The sequence below is a fragment of the Mixophyes fleayi genome, chromosome 12, assembly GCF_038048845.1.
Source record: "Mixophyes fleayi isolate aMixFle1 chromosome 12, aMixFle1.hap1, whole genome shotgun sequence".
Classification (NCBI taxonomy): domain Eukaryota; kingdom Metazoa; phylum Chordata; class Amphibia; order Anura; family Limnodynastidae; genus Mixophyes; species Mixophyes fleayi.
This window is the reverse complement of record NC_134413.1, coordinates 20,077,104-20,091,570: the sequence shown is the minus strand read 5'-3', so window position 1 is coordinate 20,091,570 and position 14,467 is coordinate 20,077,104. Positions and strand designations below refer to the sequence as shown.

Here is a 14,467-nt window from a genome sequence, read left to right as displayed (position 1 = left end):
GTCGCCTATGACGAAACAAAAACTTAAATGGCCCCATAATCTCTTGTTTTATTTATGTAGGCCGGTGTGTTGTGTGTACATTAGCTTCACCTTCACGTGTCAGACATGTTTGCCTTATAATTGTTAACAATTGTCTACGATTATTAATAAAATAAATACATTGCTCATTATGAAGAAATTTTGAGGGAAACACAATTCCTGAGTGACACTTTAAGGGAATAAGTTATCACCAAAAGTTTTATGCTGCTTAATCCTGGAAGGTAAAAACATAACAATTTGGTGTTTAGTGTTTTATCGAGATATGGTAGAGAAGTCATTGGGGTTTTGTTAATCCAGAATAGGGTCAGTCGTGCACTTCTTTCAGTTGGCCCTAGTTATTCCGCTTGTGTTTTGCTGTGAAGGGGACTCCACCTATACCCTACAGTCTGTCATTTGTTTGTAGATCCGATAACGGTATTGACCAAGCTCAAATACACAGTGGGGCTGGTTTATGTTGACACAGAGTAACTGCCAAGGCGCTCAGACTGTGAGAAGTAGAAGGGGGCTTAGAAAACACTTCCTTTACTCACTCCTTATCCAAGTAATCTGACTTGTGTTGTTCTCTATATATCCATATGTGCTGTATTAGCAGTGCCAAGAGAACACTCTGGTTCATCCCATCACATGTAGAATGTTTTCTTTTATAGGCCATTAATAAAACATAGCAGGACTGTCCTAATTTTCAGTAACCACCAACTTCCTTGACAATATATATATATTTTTATGTTTCTGTCTTTCAGCTCTGAGTTAGAAATAGGGTAAAAAGGTGTATGGGACGCCACAAAAACCTCTTATAAATCCCAGCATGCATTGCCAGGAAGAATGGTTGTAAGCGCCACTTGACAACTGTTAGTCTACAAGTAATATATGTGGAATCAGACTTTAAAGGGAGAATATTGAAAATTTAAGACTTAACATTCTGGTCAGGCTTATTATGCTGTAGTTTGACATGTTAGTGGAATATGAATGTGTGAGGTCCGGAGTGAGAAATAAATTGGACTGATTCACTGTAGATGGGGGTATAAAAGAGAGGACAGAAATGGTTTGCTGGGACTTGTGGTTCGCTCCATATCAGCTGGAGAGCCGCAGTTTGTCGATCAGTGAAAAATTGTGCTCGTAATTGATAAAGGATATACTGATTTTGAGATGAGAATTGCACCTTATCATTAGATTCTGTTGCTAGCCTGGGTCTATAACACCCAGCCACTGAAACAAATTATGATTCGTGTTTCCTTTGATTTACTGTGATTCTGTTTTACACAGAATCTGGGAACAAATTGCAGAGCAGAAATCGCACCGTAGCACAATTGTGTGTTGTGTCTTTAATCTCATGGAGCTGCAATTTGTTTCGGAAAAAATGTGTATTTTCATTTAAAACTAAACCGCCAACCCGTATACAATCCCGTCTCTGTCAGAGCTGTGTGATGCTGAACAGCACATTTTCAATATAAGTTTTCAAGCATAACCTCACAAGCCACTTAAAATGAAAAATACTGTGTCACTGTTTATTTAGCCTAATTGTGTCACGCCTCATTACCTCCCGCTTTATCACACATGCCCTTATTTGCACACCATCAGAAAATCATTATCTACATTCTGGGAGATCACATCCTATCAAGACGCTCATTTTAAGTGCAGGGATTACAATTATGCCAGATAACGTTTTATAAAAATATTCAACTCAACAGCTGCACTGCCAAATAATGTCTCATAGTTCATTTATCATACAGTTCTTGGACATCATTCAGTTTAAGAGAATATCATGGTAACATGGCGGAATTGGATTTATGTTTAAACAGTGCAGCCCGTCCACTAACTTTCAGAGTGATGCAACTGGTTGTTTCATACTGACACCATCACATCACCCGTCTCTCATTCTCTTCTTGATAGAGAACAAGACATTGGGGTAGATACAGCAAACGTTCTAGAACGGAAATGTGGAGGTGTTGCCCATAGCAACCAATCAGATTCTGTCTATCATTTATCTCTACATTCTAGAAAATGATAGCTAGAATGCGATTGGTTGCTATGGACGACAACTCCACTTTTCCTTTTTAGAAGTTGTAGTAACTTTACCTTAGAGGATCCTATGACCCAAAGCTTTAGTAATAGCCTAGCTAATAATTATATCAGGACAGTGACAGTCACGGCTTCCTAGGCCTGAGTTGACTACTCCCATGTTTGTCACGTGGCGTAAACCTAAGTCAAGTATTGAAATGGAATCAGACCATTATCTCTTTGTTGACATATTTAAATGTGATCATATTGGAACAAGTCAACCTACAGTTTACCACACATGTGGGACTACAATGATTGCTTGGTCAATTTAAAATGAGCTGAAACCTTGTTAGCTAATGACCATACCTGAGACTGTCTGCAGTCTATGGCTAATAGAAAACATTTTGCAATACATCTTTACACAGATATAACCTAATATTTTTGTGCCGGAAATGACCCATCATGTCCACAAAGTCTGTTGTCAGACTGCTGTTGTACTTGTATGAGGATATATAGTATATAAAGAGCCAATCTACAACAGTGTCCTAAATCACTTCTAATCTAGTCTAAGTGATCATTGTATCGACATAAAGGTATAGAGCAAAATACAAGTGATTTTCATGTTTGGCTCCATTTAACACATACAACAATGTGATTTTCATTTACTTTACCCCCAATGACTTATTAACCAAATAAAATATATTCTCACAAATGACGAAGAGAAACCAGAATTGGGTATAAGTAAAAATCTTTTATGTAACATGTTTAATTGCTTCTCTCTGTTGAGCGAGCTGCATTTTACCAAGTTATCTATATACAAAATAAATGCACATTTATGTGCAGATTTCTCTAACCTCTCTCTCTCTGCATGTCGCAGTTTTTAATAATTCAAATAGCTTAAAAATAAATAAAATAAGATTAAACTCTAAAAGCATTCCTTCAGTTGGAGTTTTGGCAGCCTGTTTGTTACATTCCATACTGATGTACAGTTTAAAAATAACAAATTTCCCTTCACCCCCTTTTCAGTGTGTGGCAGGAACAACCGAGAGGGGTAAGGGGGGGGTGAGCCTTTGTGTCGCAAACCGCTCCCAGAAAAAAGAGGGGTATCAGTGTGCTTTAGCAGTAGTGGGGAAGTTAAAGGCTTCATGCGTAAAAGATGAGTTCAGGAATTTGTCCCCCTTGCACCCCAGTCCCATTGGTACTGTCCGACGAGCACTGAAACTGGAAAGTCACCTTCCCACACTGCACTTCTGTCATCCCCTCCTGCCCAAAGTAACTTAATTCGTTTCCATCCAAGATGGCGCTGACGTTGTAAAATGTGTCCTGTTCAACCTGCACCGGGTGCTCGAACCAGACCGAGAAAGTGTTACTCGAGCCGTCGGAAATAAATTTAGTCAGGTTTTGGGCAAGGACCACCCCTTGCCTTTTGAGTTCAATTTTAACACTATATTCTGCTTTGCCGCAGCTCGATCCATAAAGCCCAAGTCCCGCGATAAATATCCGTTTATCAACTGCAAACTGGATGCTGTCGCAGCGGCCCCGATACCTCCACTGGTTACTGCGGTAGGCCGAAGACTGGAATCTGTGGCACCTCTGAGGTGCAAGACCTTTCCTTTTAACCAGAGGAAACTCTAGTTGCGGTTTATTAGCAGCCGTGTACCACAAGAATATGCTGCGCGTCTCCTCCAAGGTTAAAATGTCCGACTGGGCGGCTCCGTCTGCAAATTCCTCCAGAGTCATGGTTGGAATCCGTACCAAGTACAAAGCCTTTCCTAGGATATTCCGTTTGTTCGTAGGCGTCACCGGCAGTCCTTGTCTTTTGCACTCGGCCTCTGCCCAGCTCAAAACGGCCTCGAAAACTACGTCTTCTTTCGTGTTTAGGGTTTCCCTCGTCACAATAATCTCTAGAGTCGGCAAGTCGATCTCACAGAAGCCTTCTGACTTGAGCGCTAGTTCAGCCTGTGCGTCGATCACCTCCCAGCAACGCAGAGTCAGATCGGGCTCCTCAAAGAGCCGGCTTTGAGAAAGCAAAACGCATGCGTTCTTTGCCTCTAGGCTAGTCTCCAGGAAATTAACGCAGGCCTTAGCCAGTGCGGGGACGATATACTTCTTGGCAGCGTAGAGAGTTGCAAGCACGGTGTCTGCTTCCAGGTCAATCTCGTCACTGTACAAGTACCTACAAGATAGTAATATGGAGACTGTCACATATGGTACAGAAAATATGTATACGAAACACAGTAAAACCTAAGCATTATTTGTTTCCTTGACGGAAATAAGTTCTGAAATCAAAACTTTAATGATTTTTTTCCCCTCCCTCTCTCAGTTCCTGGAAATGGTTTAGATACATCTGTATTTCTCATATAATGAATACACAAAGCTTTTGTGGTTTGCAAGAACAACCATTCTAGTTACCAAGACTTCAGATAAAGAGCCATTAATGCTGCTTAGGATATGCATATTTTATAAGCTTTTATGCTCAGTGCAGTATTTACTATTTTTTTTTTTTTCAATTCTTTAATGACCACTTACTTTAAAAGGATTAAAAAAGCAGCAGGTTCCACGTCTGGGATGTGGATTTCAGATTTGACCTCGGCTAGATCTCCATAGAACATGGCATAAAACACAGAGCTGCCAACGGCCAAAATATACTGAAAATGAAAAAATACATTTGTTTTTTTAGTATGAAAAAAATAAACAGCCAGAAATACAGTTTAAGGAGATTATTTTATGTTGGCATACCTTGTGAGCGGGGACTTTCTTTGAGGCCCCTGCGGGACCCACAATAAAGTGAACGTCGGCCATCAGTTCGTTGTTGAACATCAGTGCATTCCTACAAGGAAAGACAAACATGTTTCTGTTGTGTTCTTAAAGGTCCATCTACAAAGGATGACATTTGTCATATGTCATTTTAGTGGCCTGTCCTTTTAAATGCTAGCAACAGGATAAATCAGTATAATGCATCCTTCTCATAAGTGTGCAAGGAAGATCTGCTCATTTTAACCATGTTTTTCTAAGAACAATCTAATTTTACCTTTTTGAGTGATTTATCTGCAATATATTTGCGTGCCAAGATTGTCAGGAGTCTTGTACTGATTTTATCTGGGTTAATTGTATTAATCTGAGAGATTTTCCTGTTGATTCTTAGAAATCCTCCCTGGATTTATCTCTAGATTACTAGAAATAAAATCTAGAAGTACACAGTTTTGCCTGAAAAGCTTTAATTTATAATACTGTCAATCCTTATTCATAGAAGCTATTTCAGCGAAGAAGATATGAAACGGATAACACCGGATGGGGGAGAGGAGCTGGGATCTAGTTTACTTGCAAACAAGAATTGTTTAAAAATCAAATTAATAATCAACTCGTGAGCTATGGCCGTTCTTCAGTAGCTATATTAAGGTTCACTATTTTGTTTAAAATGTTGGTACTTTCTTTAGAAAGAGTAGACAGGGGGATATGTTAGTGTTTCGCTACAAATGTGTTTTAAACAAAAACAATTCTCAGAATCTCACTGCAATAATTAGATGTGCTGCACTTGAAACAAAATGAAATGTGATATTCACAAACATCTACACAAAACGTGACCTGGTGACAAGAAATGTCAATCTTTAGCCGTCTGTACAGTGCAATAATTCATAATGGTAACACATAATGTGTCAAGACTGGTTGCTCTCTTTGTCAGTCAAGCCATCAAGACAATCCCTTTCATTTAATTCTCTGTATTGGCATCAAAGTGAATGGGTGGTAATACATTGCCTGTGTCTTAGAACCCCAGTACTGCTGTCTCTAATGACCAGAGTATGAGCCCAGGCTTTCCGATGGGCAGTTCTCTACTTGCATGTTTGACCCAGTGCTGTTTTGGTTGGTCCTGACAGCCCTGCAGTGAGGAAACCCCTATCTGTATCACAATGCTTAGACCTTGTCCTGTTCTTGCTGATGCTCCTTGCAGATTATCTATGGCTCAGTGCATGCTCTGCCTGCTAACTCAGTGCAGCCTTGGAGGAGGGGGGGGGGGGGGATGCCTGCTAGCTCTAATGTGTGCAGGATCTGCATATGGTCGGTTTATACCAGCAGTATAGCTGCTCAACCAGAACTTTGTGTGCCATACTTGCATGGGCATTGAGAATATTTTATCTTGTTTCTCCCATCATTGCAGGGTCTGAATGACCTGTCTTGTAATCTAATTAGACAGGTACATTATAAGATATGGCATTTGGATCTATAGAATAGTCTTCTGAGCTCAATGGTAGGTACAGTGAAGACTATGATGTGCAATTCATCATGCAGTGTCAGGATTCATGCAACTTGATGTTACTATACCCCCCTTGAATGCAGTGTCACTGAGGCTACCCCTGTGGCTGCAGATTTAGGATGTGGCATCCCTGTGTTACCCCTGTGACTGCAGTGTATGACTGCGGTATCCTGCGATATGCACTATCAAGTTATGGTCTATTTATGAAGCCCCCCAGGTCCGCTGCAGGGGGGGCGATGTGTGCTCACCTCTCCCGCAGGGTCGGGTGGAAGGACTGCCAGTTGGTGCTCTCGATGTTGTTGTTGTTCAGGTTCTGGAGCTGCGGCGGCGGGGGTGCGTTCTGCTGGATCTGGAGGGCGTTCTTCTTGGCGTTCGCGGCGACCGCGGCAGCGTTATTACTGTTCGCGATATTCGTGTTTGCGCTAACAGGGTAAAGCTCTGCAGCCATCTTCCTCTTGAGGGCTAGAGGCACTATCTCATAGCATGCTTGGACCTTGCCGTTAACCCGGGCGCTCTTTTTAGACTTCTTTAAGGTCTCTGGAAGCAGAAGAAAGAAAGTCAAACACTTCATGATCCTGCCATTCAGGCAGCCTGGGTCTAGTGGCATGGGCAAGGGGGAACACTAGTAGCGGCTCCTCTGTGGGGGCATCAGTCATGGGCAGTGAGATCAACTTCCAAAGTCATCAGGCAAAGGGATTAATTCGTCCATCAGCAAAAATATAAAACAACAAAAACCACCACCATGCAGTTATGCAATCAACCTCTAGGACTGGTACACCAATACAATCCAAAGATAGCAATCACAGGGTGCTGCACCAATAGGGAAAGTAAGCCTGGTTACCAGCTGCTCCAGTGGTGTCTGCTCATATCCAGGTCTCCTCTGCAGGCTGGAGAAGTTACTTGCATGCACTCTCTAGACTTGCTGTGTTGCACACTCATTATGAGTTATGTTGAGGTTGGCAGTGTGGGTGCACCAGCTGCCACTGCTGCTGCTTTTGTGTTTGCTGGCATATGCACAGCACAGGGACTAGGGAGAGAGAGAGGCGCCTCCTCCCCCCAGTGTGCTGGGGCTGTACGTGTAAGAAGTGGAGAGAATGGGGGCAAGGCTTGAGCTCAAATAGCAAGCTGGGGCTGTTGACGTCACGGCCCCCGGAGCCAATGGCAGCCTCAGTCCTTTGCCATTCACAGCAGCAGCAGCCTTTGCACCAACAAGCCCCTGTGTGCAGCTTATAGCCTGGGAGAGAGGTGGGCGGGCTCCCCTCCCTCCTCCCTCCTCCATCAGACAATATGTCATTCTTCTGTACTCCCACCCAAGTCCCCTCCTAATCAATCCAAATGCACAGGACAACCCCAGAAAGAAGGGGCTGGTTTTTTGTGTTGTTGTTATTTGGAGAAGTGCAATAATATTATATGCAAAAAGTCAGATGGGTGCAGGACAGCAGAGATCAGCATCACAGGCGGAGCTGATCCAAACCAGCAGATATAGCCCAGGATGCAGAATGAAACAAGATCTAGTAAAGTTAACCCCTTCATTGCTGAGGGATAGCAATGAGTGTTACTAACAGAAGTGCAGGAGGAGTTAAAGTTTGCAAGCTTAGCCCCAGTTTATAGGGAAGCCCCCCTCTCCCACCCCCACTACACATCTGGGTAATACCAGCAGAAGGATCCGAATTGCCATCATCGCTGCTCACATATCCCACCACTTGCTGCAATCAGTGCACTGTTTTGCCAAACTACATAGGTTACATTGCACAAACCGTGCTCAGAGGGCGCATGTACCTTAATGCAGCAAGGAGCTGATCTGTCTGTCCGCACGCAGCGTCCGGAAACTTTGCACAAAAGGGTCGTCCGGAGAGTGTGGAACCATGATTATGGAGATGGCTGGGAGACTGAGGGGGCGGTCTCCAGGCTGTTCTTCCTATGTGCCTGTAGTGCTCACATCTGGGGTGGGCACTTCCTCTTCTTGGCCAGTAGGTGGCGCCTGCACGAGCTGCATCCAGCTTTTTCCAGCAAAATGTTCTTTTCCAGTTTTCATGGGAAAAAGTTTTATGTGACATTGTCGTCATCTAACAGGGTATGCACTGCTCTCATGTAAATAAAGAGGGCTTTATTTAAATATTGGAGAATAGATCTAAACTTGCAAATGATGATCTATATTATTCATTTGATTATAACCTACAGATAGCAACTCTACACAATAGTTTACAATAACTGACTACATACATTTTTGTACCACTATGAATGCAGATTTTCTAATTACTGCCTTGTTAGCCCATTGTTCTAGGAATAATTATTTGCCTTAACTGTGGTTCCCTCTACTTTTCCCTTTGCATGCAAATTAAAGGTGTCATTCATCCCAGTAATATAAATACAATCCTGCATAGTAGGTTCATGGGTGTTCAGAATAATTCCTGGAAGTGACTTATAGGCTGTAACCTGCCTTTTACATCATACATAAATAGGCATTGAATATGCAAACATATCCAAGATGGTCCCCTTTAATTGTTGCATAAAAAGGGCAAATAAAACATGAAATTGCAATTGTATAGCTTGTAAATTGATAACTTTTTGTGTGGGTGGGGGGGGGGGATTGACAATGAGAACTAATAATGAAATATAATAATGTAAATTATGTTTCTTAAAACAACATGATACGATGTAATAGCACTTTTATATAATCATTGTGAGATCGGACAGACAGGTGTCACTTTTATTTATTATTTTCATGTCCATGCACCCTAGTTACTGCATCTTGGTCTTAAATCTTGTGGTGTTATATCAGTTTATGTACGAACACAGAATGTGTTCCAGTGTTGTCGTCTGCATACAGTGGAGGCAGCCATTTTGTAACCTGATTAGACGTTCATCTGGCTAGCTCACAGATGACACTAGCCAGCTGTGGCCCCGGTGCAGAGAGGAGGGATCCAGGGCCCCACAGCTCACTAGTTCCCGCTGCAGCGGGCCCCATTATTTCCATGGGTCCCGGTGCACTAATGGTAGTTCCGCCGCTGTGCTAACTGGTGGTTGTCTTTCTCTCCAAATTTTACCCTATAGAGTACACGTTTTTTTTTAAAACAGTGTCATGATATCTTTCTATACTCTAACCGTCCGTTGGCTTGTCTAGCGGGTGTGTATAATCCTTTTGTTTTTGTATACATAGACGTGTGCATTTACCAAACCCTGTATGCACGGTGTTGTGTGTCTTGATGCAACGTTTGCAAAAAGATATAATTCCGTCTCTATAATTTTCATTCTTTTCCCCTAGATCCGTTTCCAAGTTGCAGGTGACATGCACCTGTGCTGAGACAGTCTCCTGTAATCTCCCATTTTCCCTGAGATCTGTTGTGCCTCAGCGTATAATGGGCCTCCTGCTGATCACTGGTGTCTGGTGCATGATGCTTACTTGTGCACCCAACTCTTGCTTTATAGAGATAGCAATTCCCTTTGCTGGATCTGGAGTCTGCCTAAAGCATGTGTAATAAGAAATAAATATAGCGCCCCACTCCATTAAAACCCTATGTTAGAGGGGTGTTGAGAAGGCTGGTGAAATAAAATTAAAGACCCGACAGGTCTATTTTACATTCAGACATGACATCAGTGGCTCTTGTTGGTGTTCCCGAGAGTGTCGTGTAATATAATACAATTTCCTATTGAGTACCCTCCCTGGCACGATTTTCAGTTATGTTTAAGTCTGCACTGACTCTGGCCCTGACAGTCGCTTAGTGAGGTTTCTGTTCCTGATCAGCCCGTGTTATTATCTGCTCACTTTATCTATTCCTGACATTTTCCTAATACGACCATTTGTTTAGGTGCCAGCGGATGTTCTCTCATCTTTCTGTAAGATACTGGGGGCTGCTTCTCTGTCCATCCATTGCATGGCACGTTAACTGGAGCCAGGCGCAGCTTCAAGCCCTGGAAATTGGAGTTCTGCGCGCTCCCTCCTGAGCTTGAGTGGTTTACAGTTAGCGCTGTGGGAGGGGATTAGAAACTCCCTCTTCTGCCACTGCAAGCAATCTGTTCAGTCATGTGGTAATAACCATACAGAAACATACACAGTGGAAGTTACTCACCGGCATTAAGAAAACGCTGGTGACACTAAAATTCTAAAATTTATCAAACATTCTAAAGCAGAAAAGTTGGAGGTGTTGCCCATAGCAACCAATCAGATTCTAGCTGTGCTTTATCTAGTACATTCAAGAGAATGATAGCTAGACTCTCCACTTTTTCTTTTTAGAAGGTTCATCATCATTATCAACATTTATTTATATAGCGCCAGCAAATTCCGTAGCACTTTACAATTGGGTTTGATAAGTCTATCCCCAATTGCATTTGACATGCAGTGTAACCCGCACCTGCAGTTGGGGGTAGAGGAAGCTGGTCAATGGGGGACACTTAAAGACCGTTACTTAAACTATTATTTTTAACACCACTGGCCTTAGACAGATTCGATGCCCTTCTCCAATAACGTGGAAATTGATTTAAAAGAACTAAAGAAGGTTTAAGCGTACATTGTGAACAGTTTTCCAGCTACCTGTAAAGGCTGTAGCTTTTATCCAGCTAGAACTGTATTTGTGCAAGCAAGGGAATTAAGTGCTTTTATGGTGTTAAATGAAGGGAGAGCCGTATTAGCTTGCTTATCGTTACTTAGAAGATTGTACAACACCAATGAACTATCAGATGGAACTGCAAAGACTGTGCTTTTCATCTTACAGTCTGTAGAGTCTAAAGCAAAATGGTTATTCCTGAACTGATGCTTAAATGAACTGGCAAAAAAATGGAGAGACAGATTGTCTATCTAATTATTATCAAAGGGTTTGCAAAACCCTAATGTGTTTGCAATCAAGTGCAATCTACAGCACTGTGGGATTGATGTTCCTATTATATTTTTACTCGTATCATATTGTGGAGAACTGCAGGCATTTTGCAGGTCCAGATAATACCTCCAGTGCTAGAGGGACTACGATGAATTCTAAACTGGCTCCCACTACTGACAAGACTCAACGTAGCATAAATATTTCATCCAATATATGTCTTCCACCCCCCCAGATCCCCACAGTGCTGTTGCAGTTCAGTAGCTTTGATAATCCTATCATAGTGTGCGATGGCTTCAATACTCATCTATGCATAAATAGGTCAATTAAAAATACAAAAAATATGGCAAGACCTGATAAGAACCAAGATGAGCGAGATATCGCATAGATCATCTGTCTTGTGTTATTGTGCATTCTCTGAAAGTCACAGCCATGAAGGAAGAGGATAGAAACAAAAACCGGGATCAATAAAATAAAGGAGACTGATCATTTGAAATGTTAGATGGTTTAGTTGCTGAATTTTAAGTCTAGCAAATGTAATAATACTAGATGTGTTAAAATTTTATTAACAGAAGTTCCACTGTTTATCCATTTTCTGATATTACCTATAATGTCATTATTTACCCAGTATCACAACTGTAACCTTACTGTTGTTCTGAGCAGCAGAGATGATCTGGCAAAATAGCTTTATTATTTTGAAAATATGAGTGGCTATATTTTTCCCCATTTTATCTTTGATTTGCAGATCTGCAATATTACCAAGATGTTGATATTATCTAGTTTCATAATAACAATTACATAAAGATGTGGGCAGCACAGTGGCTTAGTGGTTAGCACTTCTGTCTCACAGCACTGGGGTCATGAGTTTGATTCCCGACCATGGCCTTATCTGTGTGGAGTTTGTATGTTCTCCTTGTGTTTGCGTTGGGTTTCCTCCGGGTGCTCCGGTTTCCTCCCACACTCCAAAAACACACTAGTAGGTTAATTGGCTGCTATCAAATTGACGCTAAGTGATGATGTGCTGCTTATACAGAATTACAGTACTTTAATGACATAGTCCAAACACCAGCGACTGTCTGAACATAGCGGCCAATCAGGAAGTCTGCTTCTTTGGAGACTTGACTACTTTAGACGGTTCAGATTGGTTATCTGGTTGTTTGCAATGAGTTAGGACATCGTTGCTATGTTTACATTGTTTACAATAAAAATTGACCTTTTAGATTGTTCACTCTTAGTGAGCAGAGTCCTCACTTTCTGATTCATTGGTTTCTGTAAGGTCACCGCTGTATGCTAACAATGATCTTGCTGACCTCGCAGACTGGTCAGCACTGCGGAATGAGTTGCAGTGTATAAAGTGTGCATTGTAAAAATGTGTGTTTTCTGCCATTTTATATTCTGATTATTATTTGAAATGAAAGTACTAATTGTTGAGAATTAAACATTTAATGGTAATGTTTTTTCCCACTCTTTGGCCTAGATTAATGATACTTGGGCCTCTGTGCAAAATTTCAGCTGGAGTTCTGCTCCGCTTCCGGGATCCTCAGGGCCATCTTTTCCATTGGGCACGATGGGCAGCTGCCCGGGGGCTCCACAGGCAGGGCTCTTAATGAGAATAAATAATCCTGCAGAAGAAAAAATCCTGCAAAAAAAAAACCTACAAGGGTCACTGAGCAAGTACATCTATATCTCTATCTCTATATAACTATATCTGTATCTGTATCTGTATACATCTATATATCTCTATCTATATCTAGGGGCCCCGGTGCACTGCTTTGCCCGGGGGCCCATAATGTTGTTAAGATGGCCCTGGGGATCCTATCCTTCATTACGTTTGTCTGCACATACAAAATAAGTATTGAGGCTGGGTACACACTGCAGAAAACTTCTCCCAACGTAATATTGTTAAAGATTTTACCAACGACTGAAAGTCCCAGTGAGCAGGCCGATTCATGTGTATACACTATACACCAGTGTTGGCTAACCTGTGACACCCCAGGTGTTGTGAAACTACAAGTCCCAGCATGCTTTGTCAATATATAGCAGCTTATTACTGGAAGGGTATGCTGGGGCTTGTAGTTTCACCACACCTGGAGTGTCACAGGTTAGCCAACATTGCCTTACACGGTATACAAGATTTACCTTCAGATCTGTGCTCTTCATCTGTCATAACCATCGGCTGAAAGGATCATAACTCTGTAAACCCTACAGAGATCCTGATCGTGAGTCCGTACACACTGCAGGATTTGTCTGACATCGTTGCATCGTTTATAGAGAGTTTTATTCCGTTTATATCTAATAAAACGATACGATTTGCTTTGGAACGGTAATCGTTCATCGTTGCATTGTACACACTAATGGAGTATCAGACCTAATGGTCGTTTCTCGTGTCATTGGCAAGATAATCAGTGTTACAAACCTGTAGTGTGTACCCAGCCTTAGATAGGGCATAGAGAAGATGAGGATTGGTATTGTGCAGATATCAAGCAGCACAGTGGTTCAATGTCAGCCAGGCCTTACTTGTGTGGAGTTTGTATGTTCTCCCTATGCTTGTGTTGTGTTGGTTTCCTACCCGTATGATGTTCCCACAGTCAAAAATCAAACTGGTGGGTTAACTGGCTTCTGACAAAAATGGACCCTAGTGTCTGAGTGTGAGTTTTATAGGGAATTTAGACTGTAAGCTCCAATGGGGGCATGGACTGATGTGAGTGATTATTTATATTAACATTCCTACTCACAGTTTAAAGATACCTTGAAATTACTGATAATTATCAGAACACCCCCCTGACTGCAGTTCTAAGGCTACGCTCACATTTATATGTATGTACGCTTTGTACCTGTTTTTGATGCACTTACTAATATCTTTTTTATTATTTATTTATTTATTATTATTTTTTTATTAAATGTGTTTTAAATAAATCCTACACTCAACAAATGACATCATCTCGGTGTGGTGCATATTATGAGGGCACGACAATGGAACAGGTGTGTGGAGCTGTTTAGCAGAGTGTTCCGTCATAACCATCTGAAGGAGTTCCTTGGAAATACGGGGAAAAATATAAATTCTGTGCCAACAATTTATACTGGCCTTCTGCCAGGACATTGCTATATCTACTATTATTAGCACTGGCGTTTTTAATGTCAATAGAGGCCTTTATAAAGAAATAGTATGTTTATAAATACATTTTAATGTGCTTCATAATCCACAATAACAAATATATAAATATAGGTGAACGTGCATTTATAATGGAAAGGCTGGATAAAAATAATATTGCAGTTGATGTTGGATATCATTTTCTGCCATTGTTTTGCTTGAGAAAGAAGCAACCACACCAGGAAACACATCTCTAACTATCTCTTCCCAGCCTAT

The 14,467-nt window shown here is 41.5% G+C and overlaps 2 protein-coding genes across 4 annotated transcripts in view; one reads left to right on the top strand and one right to left on the bottom strand.

Moving 5' to 3' along the window:
- Positions 1-14,467, top strand: part of BRF1 (BRF1 general transcription factor IIIB subunit) — a 214,006-nt gene that overhangs the window by 85,024 nt on the left and 114,515 nt on the right. The window lies entirely within an intron of this gene.
- On the bottom strand, positions 2,769-8,176 carry BTBD6 (BTB domain containing 6). Of its 3 annotated transcripts, none has more exons than XM_075193062.1 (5): positions 8,069-8,176; positions 6,538-6,826; positions 4,777-4,867; positions 4,567-4,685; positions 2,769-4,213 (listed from the first exon to the last, which is right to left on the bottom strand). In XM_075193062.1, the coding sequence occupies exons 2-5, from the start codon at positions 6,735-6,737 to the stop codon at positions 3,181-3,183; spliced, it is 1,443 nt and encodes a 480-aa protein (XP_075049163.1). In that variant the 5' UTR covers positions 6,738-6,826; positions 8,069-8,176; the 3' UTR covers positions 2,769-3,180. The 3 variants fall into 3 exon arrangements, with proteins under 3 accessions (XP_075049163.1, XP_075049162.1, XP_075049161.1); XM_075193061.1 differs by lacking the exon at positions 8,069-8,176 and adding an exon at positions 7,131-7,502; XM_075193060.1 differs by lacking the exon at positions 8,069-8,176 and having other exon boundaries at positions 6,538-7,502.